Here is a 20,574-nt window from a genome sequence, read left to right as displayed (position 1 = left end):
CAGGCACAAGTTACAGACAACGAATACAATTGCATTTTATCGATGGCAATGCATGAGGAAAATGGTGGTCACACCAGATACTGATTGGTTTTCTGATCCATGCCCCTACCTTTTTTTAAAGGTATCTGCGACCAACAGATGCATATCGGTATTCCCAGTCATGTGAAATCCATAGATTAGGGCCTAATTGACTGATTTCCTAACATTAACTGTTACTTAGTGAAATTGCTACATGTTGTGTTTATATTTGTCTTCATTGTAGAAGAGAGCTTCAGGACGCTCAAGTCATACACAAATGCAAACATAAGCACAGACATCAATCTTCACCCAGTGCCCGGGTTTGGTCTAGTTGTAGCGCTACCGCACCTGAAGCACGTGCCTCTGGAGGCAGGTTAGTGCACCTGGACCACGTGCCCCTGGAGGCAGGTTAGTGCACCTGGACCACGTGCCCCTGGAGGCAGGTTAGTGCACCTGGACCACGTGCCCCTGGAGGCAGGTTAGTGCACCTGGACCACGTGCCTCTGGAGGCAGGTTAGTGCACCTGGACCACGTGCCTCTGGAAGCAGGTTCCACCACTCACTTTCTGTACTGTATCCCTCTCATATATCTCTCCATTTACATTTCTCTCACTGTCAATAAAACATGTACAAATTCCTAATAAATATATGTAAAAAAAAAAAGACAACATAAAAGTGAACCTTACAAAGTGAACCTCTATGGTTACTCTTTCAAAGATGCCCCTTTGACGTGTCTTGTAAACGTCTCACTCCTCTCTCTTTCTCCTTTCCTGAATGCAGGCTTTACTTCCATTCTGAACACTATGCTCCAGCCAATTAGTGGACTTTTTCATTGGTTCCCTGGAGGTAGCATTGGGTTGCCTGGCAACGGGCAGATGACCCCCACAAGGTTCTTGTGTGAGGTCCTTTCTACTGCTGATTGGTGAGCTGTGAAGTCTCATTCAGTTGTCAGAGCACTGAGGGAGCCCAGAGTAGACCACTAACATGCCAACTCCTGTGATAATCAACATTTAGCCCCATGCTAATACCTTATTAACCAAATGCTTACCGAACTTGAGTTACGTGCTAATACAATGTCGACTGCTGACCCTAAGTTGAATAAGAGCTAACCTAACGAGTACAGTGGACTGTATCAAAACAAAACAACGGTAAGTAGTCACTTACAAAACAGGGCATGGAGCGATCTGAAGTGTAAGATTGAAGGTGCTATTTGGTTTACGGGAAATCAATGATGATCAAGGCCCTATTCAAATAAGTATTAAAAAATACAGACCTGCCAACTTCAGACATTTTTATGAGTACCTCTTCAGCACGGTGGTGGTACTCCCAGCCCCGGACCCCATGACGCGCACATTTAGCTTAATAATGATGTTGGCAGAACTGCCTCAGTGGTGATGGGTTCTGACTTCTAAACTTGAAAATATGAAATATCTTTATTCAGGGAGAAGGGAATGCAGAACGTTTACATTCTGTCAGAACAGGTTATTGTTAGACATCATGTATCTTATGGAAAGAAGAAGAGCCACAGTCTGGTACAAGACAACATGACAGCCAACAGTGAGTTGGGGAGGAGTGAGGAATTTGGCCGAGGTCAGCTCAGATGAAGTGAGAAGGAATCACCAAAGTCCAGTCTAGCAACAGAGATCTATTGGCTGTCCAGATGTGTAAGGAGGAGACTCAGCATAGGAGGAAGGTTTAAATACCAGTGCTTGTGTAACTATGTCTTTTGCAGCTGTGTGACCCAGTGGGTGAATAAACTTGGTTTAAGCTTTAATAGACATATGAGTTTTTACTTGGTTTATTTAGAACCTAACAGTTGGCACTGCGAGCAGGGTTCACCACGATTTACAGTTGAACTACAGAGTCAGAATCAGTGACAGTTCCTACATCTGTTACCACTCATTCTAACATCTTGGGGAGATGAGAATCGTAGGCTGGTCGTAAATATATGGTGTAGGGTAGGTGTTACATCTGCTCCTCCATGCCCTCTACTTCTCATCCGGTGTCTCCCTAACCTGCCGCCACTCCCCCTGTGCTGTCTGTCTGTCTGTGGGTGTATGTGATTGTGTGAGTGGAGACAGGTGTGCTGGAGTCAGAGCGGATCCCCACCAGCTGCAACCTGTTCCATAATCAAGACCTCTATAAATATTTAGCCCTGCCACTTCCACGCTGCCAGATCGAAGCCTCTGCTCAGTCAGTCTGCGTTTCAAGCCATTTGTTCCTATTTTTCCCTAGCCTGACCCTGCTTTTCTCTCTACTACTGTTTCTGTCCGCACTGACTCTGGTCCCGGTCTCCAGTCCCCTCATCTCGTCAGTCCTGCTTCCCTGCCCTGCACCCCCACTCTACTGCTTCCTTGGATTCCACTCCGGACCTGCTTATCCTGCCCCTACTTCCCTTGCCCCAGCCTCAGTTCCTGGTTCCCTACGACCTGCCTGAGCTTTCCCTGGCCTGCACCCCCCCCCCCCCCAAACCTGAAATTACTTTAAAAAATGTTTGTTCATGAACATGTAGGGCATTGTGGTGTGGTGGTTAAGGAAACTCATGGGGAAAAGAGAGACCAATGAATTGTTAAACTTGGTTGAGAGATAAATGTCACTGTGTCTAAGGGTAGTACATGCTAAATAAGAGTACATAAACGTTGGGGTGGATTAAACAAACAATTGGAGGGAGGACAGTGAACTCATGTTTTGATTGTAATGAAAACTTTTAGGTTGCTGATTAAGATGTACACTTTCACTTCCAGAAGAGGAGGGGCTGTCATCATATCTCCCTTTGGAATGTTTCCTGAGACTGTTGTCTTGGGAGAGCAGTTGTAATGAACACGAGGGGAGACAGAGCTTGTTTCAGGGGTAGGGAGCAGCAGGTGTTTATTGCAAAGGACCACAGGAGGAGGCTGGGTCCTGGGGCAGGCAGAAGGTCATACACAGGGGTCCAAAAGGGCAACAGTACAGACATGGAAAAGGCTAGTAACGTAGTCCGGGAGATCAGGCAATAGCTAGATAATAGGAAATTCAATAGACTAAAGTACAGGCAGGGCGTTAGTGAGGCAGGTAAAAAAAATCATACACGGGAGGAGTAAATCACAGGAAAAACAGCGCTCAGAAAGACGTGTGTCACAAAACAAACAATACCTCACAGTGATGGGGTGCACAGAACTGAACTAAATAAAGTGTGATAATAACATACAGGTGTGTGAACAGGTGATTAGAATTCAGGTGACTGGGATCTGGAGAGTGAGCTGTGTTCAGGGGATCTAGGTGTTTGAGGGTTTGAGTTGGAAGCAGCAGTTAGTGAAATTCTGCAGTTTTAATAAGTATAAAGGTATCCGGATTCAGCCATAAAGGGAGCTCCCAGATAAGTAAGACCTGGTCATGTGTTTGTTTGGTCCCTACGGTTTACCACACACACCAGCACGCACACACAACTCACCGGTTATGAATATTTGTTAGTGGTGTTAATACCGTGTTTGATTTATTGTGTGGGGTCTTTTTAATTTGGTTTTAAACTGGGTACACAGAATGATGGAAATGTTTGACATGTTGTTAAGTGGTTCCTGAATTACAGGGAAAGAAAAGGAAAATAAAATACTTAATGGTGTTAAATTACCTGTCCTGACTTTCTGGTGAGACCTGATCAACCTCAATAGAAATGAGCAAGATAGGTGAGATTTAAGCAGAATATGAATGAGGGACACTTGTCTCTAGTCTATTTTAACATTACCTTATGGGATACAAACTCTTGATAAATTGACCAAGAACAGTGTGAACCCCCCCCCCCTTCCCGGCAGAAGAAGTAGTGACAAAGGCGTTCACTACGGCCTTGTCTTTCACCACTCCTACCTGTGATCTGAGTCCGAGCCATCAACCTGTGTACGAGCGGCAGGAGTGCGGCATGAGGCCTGAGACCGTGCATGTGGAGTGAGCATGGAGAGAAATCACGTCCAAACTTCTCTCATGCTGCTGGTGTACTGGTGGGAAAAATGCACCAGAAAGAATGGACTGCACAGAATGGTGGTGGCAGCTCAGGTGAGAGACACGTGTGCTTGGGAAAATCTGATTAATTTCCCAGATATTGAAATCAGGACATTATCATGGGCCATCAACTGTGACAGGCATGAGTTCCCTATGTGCTGTTGGGAACTGTAACGCTACCTGTATTGCTACCTGTAACGCTACCTGTATCGCTACCTGTAACATTACCTGTAATGCTACTGTAATGCTACCTGTATCGTTGCCTGTAATGCTTCCTGAAACGCTACCTGTATCGCTACATGTATCGCTACCTGTATCGCTACCTGTAACGCTACCTGTATCGCTACATGTCAAATCAAATCAAATTTTATTTGTCACATACACATGGTTAGCAGATGTTAATGCGAGTGTAGCGAAATGCTTGTGCTTCTAGTTCCGACAATGCAGTAATAACCAACAAGTAATCTAACTAACAATTCCAAAACTAATTTCTTATACACAGTGTAAGGGGATAAAGAATATGTACATAAAGATATATGAATGAGTGATGGTACAGAGCAGCATAGGCAAGATACAGTAGATGGTATCGAGTACAGTATATACATATGAGATGAGTATGTAAACAAAGTGGCATAGTTAAAGTGGCTAGTGATACATGTAGCGCTACCTGTAACGCTACCTGTAACGCTACCTGAAAAAGAACATGAAGACACGCTACAAGGATGAGTCCAGGGAAAACCGGGGGGTGGTCAACCGTGCCAATAATTGTTTATTTGGGGTATCAGGTTGATTGTGGAGGTCTGCACACTGCAAAATGTATAGTCATTTAGACTAAGAGTACATTGAGATACCGATCTGTCATTAACATGCCACTCGTGACAGTAAAACAGGGACAAACGGGGGCTGTAATGAGAAAAGTTAATATGGGTAAAATATGGTCCGGTTTGTAAATGTACATTCTAACCGTGACAATGTGTGCTAAGTTGAGGGGCTTGAATTCAAGTGATGGACTCAACATAGAGCACTAAGGACTGTAATTCTAAATTTGGGTTGGATAATTTATCAAATGTTTTAATTATGATTAGAAGATAAAGAGAGAGAGAGAGTGAGCACTGCCCCTCAGCTGTGAGGAGAGCACAAAGTGAGGGGAGGGTGCACTGCTTGAATTTATTGAGGGTTTTAATTACTTTAAACCTTATCTTTTAGTGTCCTCCGAAAAGGAGGTTATTAGAGAACCCACTAGATGATAGCTTGGGCCAACCATGAGGGGGTACTGGATAGTAGGGATTTCGTTTTACAATATCATCAGAATCATAATGTTAAAGCGCATCAATACATGTGGATTGCTGGATGATACCGTACAACTAATTACGTACAAGGCTCATAATCTGTGTCTTGCTTTGTCACCCGAGGATGAGGATGAAGAAGACTTGCATGGAGACTAGCATCCCATGGGCATAGAACAGAATGGATGGACAGCTCTCTCCCCAATCTCATCCGCATCAAGGGTGGTGTGAAATTATTAACATGTATTTTTGTCTCTTCCCTGTTCAAGTCAATATGTTTCTAGATGTCGTGGAACATGAGTGGTCATTGTTCCAGAAGAGGGATTGTTTGGAAATTGACTAATTGACTTGAGAATGTTTTAGTATGTTTATAACTATAGAAGTGGATTAGTAGTAGTGACTAATGTGTTTTGGGTTAGATGAAATTATTTATGTGCAAATGTATTTGTAGCAGGAGGCAAGGTACGTACAAATCAAATCTTATTTGCCACATGTGCCGAATACAACAAGTGTAGACTTTACCGTGAAATGCTTCCTTACAAACCCTTAACCAACAGTGCAGTTCAAGAAGAAAATATTTACCAAGTAAGCTAAAATAAAAAGTAATAATAAAAAGTAACACAATAAGAATAGCGAGGCTATATACAGGGGGCACCGGTCCCGAGCCAGTGTGCAGGGGTACAGGCTAGCTGAGGTAATCTGTACATTTAGGTGGGGGCGAAGTGGCTATGCATAGGTAAACAAACAAACAGTGAGTAGCCGCAGTGTACAAGAAGGGGGTCAATGTAAATTGTCCGGTGGTAGATTTTTTAAAAATTGTTCAGCAGTCTAATGGCTTGGGGGTAGAAGCTGTTGAGGAGCCTTTTGGTCCTAGACTTGAAGCTCCGGAACCACTTGATGTGCGGTAGCAGAGAAAACAGTCTATAACAGTTTATGGGCTTTCCTCTGACACCGCCTATTCTATAGGTCCTGGATGGCAGGAAGCTTGGCCCCAGTGATGTACTGGGCAGTTTGCACTACCCTCTGTACACCAACATCAGTGTATTCTGTGGAGTCCCAAAAATCAAGGCATTAACGTTACAGGGAATTCGGAGAGCGGGATGGAACGTGACTGGAGCGGGATGGAATGTGTCTGGGGTGGAGATCTGTGTGGCTCATAAATTAAGGAAGGGGTTAGTAGAGTCTGGGGAACAATACCACTCCGCTGTGCAGAGTGATACCATGGAATAGCTGTCCTTCCTGTTCTACGAGCTAACTTTGCACAATATAGAGACAACTATGAAGTTAAATCATTACGTCACACATACCCATATTATTGTGGCAGAGATACTGTTGTCATTTCAGACACTATTGTTAACGTTCAATGATGAGTTTGTCAAAGAAGGTATCGACCGTAGCAGAACACAGGTCATTGAAAGTGTTGGGTGCTAGGGAACCGGGTATGAGTTGGGAGACAGGTAGGGAGTATCTGAAAGGGTTAGTCCTAGATCTATCAGTGAACCACAAAGACAATAGGAGAGCAGGAGACAGATTCCATGCAATAGCTATTCTCACGGCAGTCGCTGTAGATACAGTAACTGAAGGAGCGGCAGTATGGCGAAGGATATTATAGTAACAGCATGGAATTGGACTACGGCTCAAATTAGGGATTTGGAAGTATGCGTCATGGGCAGTGTTAGTAGTAGCAGGGGTTACTTTAGTAGCATTGTTGGGATATCATCTTCTGAGGGAATTGATGTGAAACGTATATACAGTGCTGAGTTACCTCCAGATGAGGTAAAGTTGATTAAGGCCACCACACGTGTATATCGGGTGGCCATTCAGGAGGAAGGAGATGGGAGAGAAGTGAAATTGACATGGCTTGGGAACACCTTTTTGAAACCTGTGGCCGGACAGGGGAAGACTGGGTGAAAGCATGAGGAGGTTTTTTAGAACCTTCATTTTTGTGTAACCCAGCAGAAAAAGTATCCCGAAGGAATAGAGTCAGGTGAAAAGAGAATGGGAATCGTTTTGTTATCAAACTGGTTTTTCCTTGCATTTACAGTTGAAGTCGGAAGTTTACATACACCTTAGCCAAATACATTTAAACTCCGTTTTTCACAATTCCTGACATTTAATCCTAGTAAAAATGTTCTGTCTAAGGTCAGTTAGGATCACCGCTTCATTTTAAGAATGTGAAATGTCAGAATACTAGTAGAGAATAATATATTTAAGCTTAAAATTCTTTCATCACATTCCCTGTGGGTCAGAAGTTTACATGCACTCAATTAGTACTTGGTAGCATTGCCTTTAAATTGTTTAACTTGGGTCAAACTTTTCAGGTATCCTTCCACAAGCTTCCCACAATAAGTTGGGTGAATATTGGCCCATTCCTCCTGACAGAGCTGGTGTAACTGAGTCAGGTTTGTAGGCCTCCTTGCTCGCACACACTTTTCCAGTTCTGCCCACAAATTTTCTATAGGATTGAGGTCAGGACTTTGTGCTGGCCACTCCAATACCTTGACTTTGTTGTTATTAAGCCATTTTGCCACAACTTTGGAAGCATGCTTGGGGTTATTGTCCATTTGGAAGAACCATTTGCGACCAAGCTTTAACTTCCTGACTGATGTCTTGAGATGTTGCTCCAATATATCCACATAATTTTCCTGCCTCATGATGCTATCTATTTTGTGAAGTGCACCAGTCCCTCCTGCAGCAAAGCACCCCAACAACACGATGCTGCCACCCCTGTGCCTCATCGTTGGGATGGTGTTCTTCTGCTTGCAAGCCTCTCCCTTTTTCCTCCAAACATAACGATGGTCATTATGGCCAAGTAGTTATATTTTTGTTTCATCAGACCAGAGAACATTTCTCCAAAAAGTACGATCTTTGTCCCCATGTGCAGTTGCAAACCGTAGTCTGGCTTTTTTATGGCGGTTTTGGAGCAGTGGCTTCTTCCTTGCTGAGCGGCCTTTCAGATTATTTCGATATAGGACTCATATTACTGTGGATATAGATACTTTTGTACCCGTTTCCTCCAGCATCTTCACAAGGTCCTTTGCTGTTGTTCTGGGATTGATTTGCACTTTTCACACCAAGGTACGCTCATCTCTAGGAGACAGAACGCGTCTCCTTCCTGAGCGGTATGACGGCTGCATGGTCCCATGGTGTTTATACTTGCGTACTATTGTTTTTACAGGTGAACATGGTACCTTCAGGCATTTTGAAATTGCTCCCAAGGATGAACCAGACTTGTTGAGGTCTGCAATTTTTTTTCTGAGGTCTTGGCTGATTTCTTTTGATTTTCCCATGATGTCAAGCAAATAGGCACTGAGTTTGAAGGTAGGCCTTGAAATACATCCACAGATACACCTCCAATTGACTCAAATGATGTCAATTAGCCAATCAGAAACTTCTAAAGCCATGACATAATTTTCAAAGCTGTTTAAAGGCACAGTCAATTTAGTGTTTGTAAACTTCTGACCCACTGGAATTGTGATACAGTGAATTATAAGTCAAATAATCTGTCTGTAAACAATTGTTGGAAAAATGACTAGACTTCCTAACCGACTTGCCAAAACTATAGTTTGTTAACAAGGAATTTGTGGAGTGGTTGAAAAACGAGTTTTAATGACTCCAACCTAAGTGCATTTAAACTTCCGACTTCAAATGTATAATTATGCATAGCTTGACACATTATTAGTCTTGTGCTATCACTCTCTTAGGAAGCAGTAGGAGGAAATAGAGACAGTCAAAAGCTCCAGCTGAAATGCCATTTTCAGTTGTCTGACGAGAAAGGGAAATAAGAGTGTGCATAGGGTGATTACAGATCAGAGGCCATACGTCTCGGAGATGATAATCATGTTTTGTTTTTCTTTTTCGTTTCTCCCCAATTTCGTGGTATCTAATTGTTTTAGTAGCTACTATCTTGTCTCATCGCTACAAAGGTTGAAAGTCAACCCAACCAAGCCGCACTGCTTCTTAACACAGCGCGCATCCATCCCGGAAGCCAGTCGCACCAATGTGTCAGAGGAAACACCATGCACCTGGCAAACTTGGTTAGCGCGTACTGTGCCTGGCCCGACCACAGGAGTCGCTGGTGCGCGATGAGAAAAGAATATCCCTACCGGCCAAACCCTCCCTAACCCGGACGACGCTAGGCCAATTTTGCGTCGCCCCACGGACCTCCCGGTCGCTGCCGGTTACGACAGAGCCTGGGCGCGAACCCAGATTCTCTGGTGGCACAGCGGGCGCTGTAACCACTGCGCCACCCGGGAAGCCCATTTTTTGTTTCTTGAACATGTTTTATTTTTTTGGTTAATTTCTAATTAATTTCCAAGTTTATATCATGTTAAACAGTATGGAATTATTGTTCAAAAGGGGGGACTGATGGGTTCTGACTTCTAAACTTGAAAATATGAAATATCCTTATTCATGTCACTGAGGAAGAGAGGGGTATTTCCTATGGAAAGGAGAAAAGCCACAGTCTGGTACAAGTCAACAGGACAACCGTGAGTTGGGGAGGAGTGAGGAGTTTGGTTGAGGTCAGCTCAAATGAAGTGAGAAAGAACAGGAATCACTAAAGTGATCTATCTATTGGCTGTCCAGATGTGTAAGGAGACTCAGCATAGGAGGAAGGTTTAAATACCAGTGCTTGTGTCAATATGTCTTTGTCTTATGCAGCTGTGTGACCCAGTTGTGGTTTGAGATTTACTAGTCGTTCGTGAGTTTTCTGTTTATTTATTCCTAAGAGTAGGAATGGTAGGATATAGACTGCTATGGATACTTGGTAATTGGCTGGTCTTTAGAAACTACCTAAAAATATATTTTCAATCAGGGCTCTCCCTAGCATTTTCTGACAAGGTGGTGCTGATGAAGGTCAAAGGTTGTAAGTCGCTCTGGATAAGAGCGTCTGCTAAATGACTTAAATGTAAATGTTGTGACCCCCTCAGGAAGTTGGAGCATTTAGCATTTTTAAAAACCTGTAACTGCCATTTCCTGAAACCTAGTGTCTTAAATTAAATCAAACAATATAGCCATAACAGTAGTCTAGTGTTTGATCCAGAATTAAATTGAGGTGGTCTCAATGACACCTTTACATGATTTTAGGTCAAATGTAGGGGTAATTATTATTCCCACGCAGCGGTGTCAAACTAATTTTGCCTTGGGGGCCACATTCGGTCATCAACGAGGTCCGGAGGGCCGCACTGAATTTAAAAAAATATTTCCTAGCTGTCATTTTTTTTATTATTCCCCTGACTGTCTAGCTTTCATTCAGGTGTTTATGAGCGAGCTGGACACAGTCAACAAACTGTTAGAATGTAGGTCCATTATAATTTCTACACAGTTTCGATTTGGTTTTAGTTATTTTGAAGTACAGTGTATATATACAGTACCAGTCAAAAGTTGGGACACACCTACTCATTCAAGGGTTTTTCTTTATTTGTACTATTTTCTACATTTTAGATTCTTCAAAGAAGCCACCCTTTGCCTTGATGACAGCTTTGCACACTCTTGGCATTCTACCAGCTTCACCTGGAATGCTTTTCCAACAGTTTTGAAGGAGTTCCCACATACTCTGAGCACTTGTTGGCTGCTTTTCCTTCACTCTGTGGTCAAGCTCATCCCAAACTATCTCAATTGGGTTGAGGTCAGGTGATTTTGGAGACCAGGTCATTTGATGCAGTACTCCATCACTCTCCTTCTTGGTCAAATAGCCCTTACACATCCTGGAGGTGTGTTGGGTTATTGTCCTGATGAAAAACAAATGATAGTCCGACTAAGCGCAAACCAGATGGGATGGCGTATCGCTGCAGATTGCTGATTAAGTGTGCCTTCAATTCTAAATCATAGACAGTGTTGCCAGCAAAGCACCCCCACACCATCGCACCTCCTCCTCCATGCTTAATCTACTCTCTGTCTCACAAAGACACGGCAGTTGGAACCAAAAATCTCAAGTTTTGACTCATCAGACCAAAGGACAGATTTCCACCGGTCTAATGCCCATTGCTTGTTTTCCTTGGCCCAAGCAAGTCTCTCCTTCTTATTGGTGTCCTTTAGTAGTTGTTTCCTTGAATAAATTTGGCAATGAAGGCCTGATTCACAGTCTCCTCTGAATAGTTGATGTTGATGTGTCTGTTACTTGAACTATGTGAAGCATTTATTTGGGCTGCAATTTCTGGGGCTGGTAACTCGAATAAACTTATCCCCTGCGCAGAGGTAATTCTGGGTCTTTCTTTCCTGTGTCGGTCCTCATCAGAGCCAGTTTCATCTTAGTGCTTGATGGTTTTTGAGACTGCACTTGAAGAAACTTTCAAAGTTCTTGATGTTCCCGGATTGACTGACCTTCATGTCTTAAAGTAATGATGGACTGTCGTTTCTCTTTGCTTTTTTGAGCTGTTCTTGCCATAATATGGACTTGGTCTTTCACCAAATAGGGCTATCTTCTGTATACCACCCCTACCTTGTCACAACACAACTGATTGGCTTAAACGCATTGGGGAAAGAATTTCCAGAAAATTACTTTTTTACAAAGAACACATGTTCATTTAAATGCATTCAAATCAAATCAAATGTTATTGGTTACATACACATGGTTAGCAGATGTTATTGCGAGTGGAGCAAAATGCTTACACTTCTAGATCCAACAGTGCAGCAGTATCTAACAGGTAATATCTAACAATTCCACAACAAAAACTAAACTAAATCTAACAAATTTCAAAACAAAACCTAATACACACAATCTAGTAAATGTAACCTTTATTTAACTAGGCAAGTCAGTTAAGAACAAATTCTTATTTACATTGACGGCCTACGTAAAGGAATGGGATAAGAATATATAAGTATAAAATATATGGATGAGCAGTGACAGAGCGGCTAAGCTGCAATAGATAGTAAAGAATAGATAGTGAAGGATACAGTATACAGTATATACTGTGGCAAACCTCTTCAAGGTTAGGAGCGTTTGTCACAAACTAAGTGGTAAACTGTCACCAAATCACCCAAGAATGAGAGATCTTTCGAACAGGACAGTACCTGTGTGTTTGTTTCTTCGTCCTGGTCCACCCAGGCCGTAGGCGAGGTCAAGGATAGCAGGGTTCGGTACACGAATCGGGTTCTCGGTAGGTCCAGGTCCAAACGCCAACAGGTAAGTCCAAAACAGTCCAGCTCATACACGGTAAATCCAGCCAATCTCTATTGTCTCTTTCTCTATTGTTCATAGATCCTTCCAGCACTCTCTTCTTCTCTTCCTGGTTTTTCTTGACCCTTTATCTGTGGGTTGGCTCCACCTTCTGAGGGTTCCCCTTGCTTCTGGGACTTGTAGTTTTGGTGGTCGGACATTTTGATCTGTAGTTCTGACAGGGGTGGCCATTTTAGTGATCGGGCAGAGCCCGTTTATTAGTTCTGCTCTCACATATCTGCCATTTACCACTCGACCCCCTTCTTTGCCACACATCTCTCCCCCTAGATCCGACCCCCTAGGTCGGGTTACCGCAGCAAAATATGCGTGCATGCGGGATAACCCATCCACGTTTCCCATTTCCTTCCCTGCTCTGTGTTTCAAGTCAAAATGAAACGGTTGGAGACTCAAAAACCACCGCATCACCCGAGCGTTCTTCTCTTTAGCCCTATGCATCCAGGTGAGTGGGGCATGGTCACTGATGAGGGTGAAGTGGCACCCCAGCAGGTAGTATTTCAGGCTTTCTAGAGCCCACTTTACTGCCAGCGCCTCTTTCTCAACGACTGAGTAGTTGGTTTCCCGTGGTTCCAGCTTCCTGCTTAAAAACAGGATGGGGTGTTCCACCCCTTCTACCTCTTGGGATAGCACTGCTCCCAAGCCGACCTCTGAGGCATCCGTCTGAACCATAAACTCTCTCTCAAAGTCTGGTACCACCAGCACTGGATTACAGCAGAGAGCCTCCTGTAATGTCCTAAATGCTTTGGTGGCCCTTTCATCCCATTTGACCATGTTTGGCCCTCTGGCTCTAGTCATGTCGGTAAGTGGGGCGGCCACTGTGGCATAACTTGGGATGAACTTCCGGTAGTAACCCGTCAGCCCTAGGAAGGCTCGAACCTGCTTCTTATTTACTGGTTTCGGCCATTCTCTAATTGCCTTCACCTTCTTATGTTGGGGTTTGATTAACCCTCTTCCCACAGTGTATCCCAGATACTCTGTTTCCTCTAACCCCACATAACACTTGGCAGGGTTTGCCGTGAGCCCTGCCTTTCTAAGGGCGTCTAACACTGCCTGTACCCGGGGTAAGTGGGATTCCCAATCTGGGCTGTAGATCCCCACGTCATCTAAATAAGCTGCGGCATATGCTTTGTGCGGTTTTAGGACTTTGTCCATGAGCCGTTGAAAAGGTGGCTGGGGCCCCGTGTAAGCCGAATGGCATGACGGTGTATTGAAACAAACCGTCAGGTGTTGCAAAGGCTGTCTTTTCTTTGGCCCTGGGGGTCAGAGGAATTTGCCAGTACCCTTTTGTCAGATCAAGAGTCGTAATGTACCGAGCATTACCAATTTTCTCCAGTAGTTCATCTACTCGGGGCATGTGGTAGGCATCAAACTTGGAGATTTCATTTACCTTCCGAAAGTCGTTACAGAACCGCAAAGACCCATCGGGCTTGGAGACCATCACAATTGGGCTAGACCACTCACTATGTGACTCTTCGATCACTCCAGCTGTCAACATTTTCTCCACCTCTGCTCTAATCGCGGTCCGTCGAGCCTCGGGTACCCGATATGGCCTCATACTCCCTTTTCTCCCTGGTAGGGAAACGATATCATGAGCCGTAACCTCAGTTCGGCCAGGTACCTCTGAAAACACATCTCTGTTCTTCTGGATCAGGGTCTTTACTTCCTGTACTTGTGCTGGGGACAGAGTGGGTGAGATATTTACTTTGGCTGTCTCCTGAGTGTGTGTGGGGTATGTGACCATTAGTGTTTCTCTCTCTCTCCATGATTTTAACAGATTTATGTGATAAATCTGTTTCTGGGGCCGTCGACCTGGCTGTCGGATCCGATAATTGACTTCTCCTATTCTCTCCACTACTTCATATGGTCCTTTCCATGTGGCCAGTAGTTTACACTCTACCGTGGGGATCAGCACTAACACCTTATCTCCCGGTTGAAATTCCCTCAGGGTAGCCTGCCGGTTATAAGTGTGCCGCTGGTGCGCCTGTGCTTGTCTCATGTGCTCTCTGACGATGGGCATGACTGTGGCTATCCTGTCTTGCATTGCCGTGACGTGCTCTATGACACTAATATACGGGGTGGATTGGTGCTCCCAGGTTTCCCGGGCGATGTCTAAGATTCCCCGGGGATGCCTCCCATATACCAGCTCAAAGGGAGAAAACCCCAGCGAGGCTTGAGGAACCTCTCTAATGGCAAACATCAGATACGGCAACATGCAATCCCAGTTCTTCCCATCCTTAACGATTAACGATTTCTGAAAATCGCAAATAAAATTAAAATAATGCGTTTGCTCTCAAGCTTAGCCTTTTCTTAACAACACTGTCATCTCAGATTTTCAAAATATGCTTTTGAACCATAGAAATGGACTAATTTGTGTAAGAGTATGCAAAGCTAGCATAGCATTTTGTGTAGCATGTAGCACGTAACATTTTCACAAAAGCCAGATAACCAAATAAATAAAATCATTTACCTTTGAAGAGCTTCTGATGTTTTCAATGAGGAGACTCTCAGTCACATGCCAAATGCGCAGTGTTTCCTGAAAGCGTCTGTGTGTAGGAGAAATCGTTCCGTTTTCTACATTGCGCCTGGCTACTGAAACGAACCGAAATGCAGTCACCTACAACGTAAAACTTTTTCCGGATTAACTACATAATATCGACCGAAACATGGCAAACGTTGTTTGGAATCAGTCCTCAAGGTGTTTTTTCACATATCTCTTCATTGACATGCAGTTCGTGGAAGCTTGCTTTCCTCTCTGTATTCCTTGGAAAAATACTGGCAGGTGACTTTTGCGCACCAATTTCGGCGCAGGACACCGGGCGGACACGTGGTAAATGTGGTCTCTTATGGTCAATCTTCCAATGATCTGCCTACAAATACGTCACAATGCTGCAGACACCTTGGGGAAACGACAGAGAGGGTTGATTCATTCCTCTTGCGTTCACAGCCATATAAGGAGATCATGACAAACAGAGCCTCAAAAATCCTTGTCATTTCCTGGATGCCATCTCATCTTGGTTTTGCCTGAAGCTCACGTTAAAGGGCACGCACAGAGAAGATCTTTGTATTTCTGGACACGTCAGAGTGTTTTCTTTCGAACAGTAGCAATTATATGCATAGTTGAGCATCTTTTTGTGACAAAATATCTTGTTTAAAACGGGAACGTTTTTCATCCAAAAATGAAATTGCGCCCCTAGAGTTCCAAGAAGTTAACTGGCACTCCGGGCACTCTCCACAATGCCGAGCCACTTCAGCTTGAATTCCTGGCCAGTAAAACCTCCTTACAATCCGGTCTCGGGTTTTATCGATACCAAGGTGTCCACCCAGAATGTGCCCATGAGCTAGATCCAGTAATGTCCTCCGGTACCGAGTGGGAACCAACAACTGTTCCACCACATCAACCCCTATTTTCGAGACTCTGTACACCAAACCCTTTTTCATGATGAAGTGGGGAAAACTATTAGGCATCATACCATCATTTATGGGAGTACCATCTACGACCTGCACATCTGCTCTGGCTTGCTGCAGGGTTGGATCCTGGTTTTGGGCAGTCCCAAAATTAGTCAAGGAACCTGCGCCAGGTCTGCGGGTTCTAGATCGTCGTCCTCTGGATTCAGACCGACCCCAGCCCCACTAGTACCGGGCTGTTCGTTATCAGCGAGGTTTGCCACTTCATCCTCCTCCTCCCCTACTAGCACTTGTGATGTTTTCCCCTGGGAGACCTCTTTTCCTGGCTTTGGTTGAAGGCCCCATGCTTCTTCCTGCTTGGTCAGGGTTGTTGGCTTCTCAAATATGCCATTCTTGTGGCCTAACTTCGCAAAGTTAGGAAAGTCTCTACCCAATATTACATCATATGGCATCTTTGGGACCACACTGACCTCATAATCCAGCAGACCGTCCTCTGTTTGTATGCTCACTAAGGCCGTGGGGTACAGACGGGTATCCCCATGAATGCATGTAACACTGATATCCTGTCTTGTATCCAGTTTATGATTCGGCACTAGGCTTGCAACGACCAGGGTTAGCATACTGCCGGAATCCAGCAGTGCTTCAACCTCTTTCCCTTCAACCTTCACCCTGCACATATGTTTGTTTCTTGATCTTTCAAGTACAGTGGTTACAACAGGACATGCATACCATATATCATCTTCATTTTCACCGAGGTTACATTGCATTGGCTCTTCTTTAATAGGGCAGTAGGCTGCAATATGTCCTGGGTGTCGAGGGAAGACCCAGTCCCGGTTTCCGTTTTTTCCCTTAGTGTCTCGGCCTGATTCTGATTCTTTCCTCATGGCCCCACGCTGCTCTCTTCCCCCTCTATATGCTGGGACAGCCTTACCCTGTCCGCTGGTTTGCCCATGCCTGGGGAACGGGAATCTTTCCTCCTGTGCCTGCTCAGCTGTTCCTGCCATACAATACCGTTCAACCAGGCCCACGAGATGGTCGGCGGAAAGTACCTCGTTCTGGCCAACCCATCGTCTCACTTCTTGGGGTAGACCTCGCTGAAACTGGTTGAGTACGATGGTCTCGACGATCTCGGCGGATGACCGGGTCTCTGGTCGCAACCATTTCCGTGCCAGGTGAATCAAGTCGAACATCTGTGTTCGTGGGGGTTGTCCCGGTCGGTAGGACCACTGGTGGAAGCGGTGTGCCCTCACGGTATTGGTCACTCCCAGTCTAGTCAGGATCTCTCCCTTTAGTTTATCGTAATCCTGTGCATCTTTCAACTCCAGGTCGAAATACGCTTTTTGAGCGTCCCCTGCCAGGTATGGTGCCAGAAGCCCTGCCCATTCTTCTTTGGCCACTTCTCCCTCTCTGCCGTCCTTTCGAAGGTGGTAAGATATGCTTCCACATCATCCTGCGCTGTCATTTTTTGAAGAAAATGATTGGCCCTCCTCTGGGTATTTGCAGCTGGTAATTGAGCCCCAATTTGGTCCGCTAGACCCTTTAGGCCTTCTCTTAACTCCCGGGTGTTTCTCTCTTGCTCTTCTCTGAGCAGCTGGTTGGTGCGGTGCTGGACCTGTAACGTGTCCTGATACATTCGCATTGCATCCTGATGAGCTATTTGTTGAGCTCTAGTTGCCCTCTTGTTGGGCGGCCGCCGCTTGTAACAGGGCCTGTATGGCTCCCTCTATACTCATTTTCCTGAGAAACTGTCCTAACCAAACAAAGCCACAAAAAAACCTGACTCCCCTTTGGAGTGCTAACTGAACATTTTTCTTTTTCTTCTACCTAACCAGTGGTATGGTTAGTCCATGCCCGCATCCTCCACCACGTGTGGCAAACCTCTTCAAGGTTAGGAGCGTTTGTCACAAACTAAGTGGTAAACTGTCACCAAATCACCCAAGAATGAGAGTTCTTTCGAACAGGACAGTACCTGTGTGTTTGTTTCTTCGTCCTGGTCCACCCAGGCCGTAGGCGAGGTCAAGGATAGAAGGGTTCGGTACACGAATCGGGTTCTCGGTAGGTCCAGGTCCAAACGCCAACAGGTAAGTCCAAAACAGTCCAGCTCATACACGGTAAATTGTCTCTTTCTCTATTGTTCATAGATCCTTCCAGCACTCTCTTCTTCTCTTCCTGGTTTTTCTTGACCCTTTATCTGTGGGTTGGCTCCACCTTCTGAGGGTTCCCCTTGCTTCTGGGACTTGTAGTTTTGGTGGTCGGACATTTTGTGATCTGTAGTTCTGACAGGGGTGGCCATTTTAGTGATCGGGCAGAGCCCGTTTATTAGTTCTGCTCTCACATATCTGCCATTTACCACTCGACCCCCTTCTTTGCCACGACTAATGTGAGATATGTAAACATTCTTGAAGTGGCATTATTAAAGTGACTAGTGTTCCATTTATTAAAGTGGCCAATGATATCAAGTCTGTAGGTAGGCAGCCGTCTCTCTGTGCTGGTAGTGGCTGTTTAACAATCTGATGGCCATGAGAGAGAAGCTGTTTTTCAATCTCTCCAGCTTTGATGCACCTGTATTGAACTCGCCTTCTGGATGGTAGCGGGGTGAACAGGTAGTGGCTCGGGTGGTTAATGTCCTTGATGATCTTCTGCCTTCCTGTGACATCGGGTGTTGTAGGTGTCCTGGAGCGTAGGTAGTTTGCCCCCAGTGATGCGTTGTGCAGACCGCACAACCCTCTTGAGAGCCCTGCGGTTATGGCCGGTGCAGTAGCAGTACCAGGGAGTGATACAGCCTGACAGGATGCTCTCAATTGTGCAACTGTAAAAGTTACTGAGGGTTTTCGGTGACAAGACACATTTTTTCAGCCTCCTGAAGTTGAAGAGGCGCTGTTGTGCCTTCTTCATCACACTCTGTGTATGTGGACCATTTCAGTTTGTTGGTGATATGTACACCAAGGAACTTAACACTTTCCACCTTCTCCACTGCTGTCCCATCGAGGTGAATAGGGGGGTGCTCCCTTTGCTGTTTCCACGATTATCTCTTTAGTTTTGAAAATGTATGATTGGCTCAGCTCCAACTTCAAACGGTTGAGTCTAAAACCACAATGTGCCAGCTCGAAGCCTCTTTTTTAATATTTTAGAGTAGTTTTTTAACCAGAGTACTTTGACCTTAAATTGCGGGCATGGTATGCAAAATGTTTGCAGGTTGGCAGGTCTGAAAATGGTCATCCTAATTTTTTCAAGTCGCATTAAATACAGTTTATTTTACAGCTCAGTTTAAGGTGGTATTTACGTTGTATTTACTAGGAAACTACGTGGTAACAATGGATACTTCTGGTACTTACCTCACATAATTTATAACTACCTGGTACCAAATGGTACAAACTACGCTTATGTAAATGAATCTCAAAGAAACTAAATTGTAATGTTTATGCAATTATTATATAACTGTAATTTCAAAGTAACTATCTGTTAAATACCAGGCTGTAAAATAAAGGGTTACTGAATTTAGATTTTGTTGTGTGTGGTGGGGCTCACCTGTGAAGCGGCTCTCTTCTTCTTGGTTGCAGAGGATATAAGTGGACGGAGTCTGAAAGAGAGAAGAACGTCTAAACCATCAGAATTGAAAAAGAGAGCACAAGCATGAGTAACCTTAGTTAACACTCGATGAAAAAACAGAATGCTACACAATTTACCAAACTAGTACACCTCCTACATTCTAGGACTCCTGAGTGGCGCAGAGATCTAAGGCACTGCATCTCAGTGTAAGAGGCGGTCACTACAGTCCCTGGTTCGATTCCAGGCTGTATCACATCCGTCCGTGATTGGGGGTCCCATAGGGTGGCGCACAATTGGCCCAGCGTCGTCCGGGTTTGGCCGGGGTAGGCCGTCATTGTAAATAAGAATTTGTTCTTAACTGACTTGTCTAGTTATATAAAGATACAAAAATTATAATCATTTTCTACATTATAATTGAACGCAAAAGACTCACCAACCTCTCTTCCAATAAAAAAAACAAGTTTTCTGGAAATAAACTATTTATTACAGCAAATTAACAACCCCGCCCACCCTTCAACCTACTTGCCGTTTTGACTTTCAAACCTGTGCATTTGAAACATTTCAGTCCAAGACCTTCCCCGCTGGGGTTCAAGAAACCCTCTGGCATTGATGAAACGCTGGGGCTAAATTGGCTAGAAATCAGCTTTTAACATCAAACGCTACTATTTAAAGCTAATGCTATTTAAGGCTTATATCAAAAAGCGCTCTCTTACAAAGTTAATTAGTCTTAAGGGGGAAGTGGGGGAAATGAGGGATTCTGGAAGGTTGGATAGAAAGTGACCTTGAGGTGTTTCGGTTTGGAGAAGCAGAATGAGGTGGTACTGTATTTCTCTAAGGTAGGCTACGTCTGTAAGGCTGTTTTATGGCACCTGTTAGTTGGGGAGTTTCCTCTAACTCAGGCAGCCGGCCACATTGGGACGCATGAACATGGATGAAATCATACATGCATTCATCATTTGTCTGCTTTTAATGGTCAAATGACAGCCCAAGTCAACTATTTTCATACAAGTTGCATAAATAAAAGACAGACCAATTTGTGCATTTTTTATCTGACAATCATCTCTGACACAAAATATAAATGTGGCCACAGCCTAAATAAGACACCACTGACTACTCTATCCATCAGTGCAATTGTAATATTGCCTTTATAGAAGGCAGGTGTAGCATG

General features: G+C 44.4%; 1 protein-coding gene across 1 annotated transcript in view; it reads right to left on the bottom strand.

Moving 5' to 3' along the window:
* The window catches only part of brf1b (BRF1 RNA polymerase III transcription initiation factor subunit b), a 140,253-nt gene that overhangs the window by 6,230 nt on the left and 113,449 nt on the right, over nucleotides 1–20,574 (bottom strand). Inside the window, exon 17 of the mRNA XM_064925051.1 lies at nucleotides 19,386–19,437. Coding sequence (XP_064781123.1) covers nucleotides 19,386–19,437 — 52 coding nt within the window. The remainder of the gene's footprint in view (nucleotides 1–19,385; nucleotides 19,438–20,574) is intronic.

This window comes from Oncorhynchus masou, chromosome 19 (genome assembly GCF_036934945.1).
Source record: "Oncorhynchus masou masou isolate Uvic2021 chromosome 19, UVic_Omas_1.1, whole genome shotgun sequence".
Classification (NCBI taxonomy): domain Eukaryota; kingdom Metazoa; phylum Chordata; class Actinopteri; order Salmoniformes; family Salmonidae; genus Oncorhynchus; species Oncorhynchus masou.
Note: the sequence above shows the minus strand (reverse complement) of the source record. Positions and strands in the feature narration are given on the sequence as shown.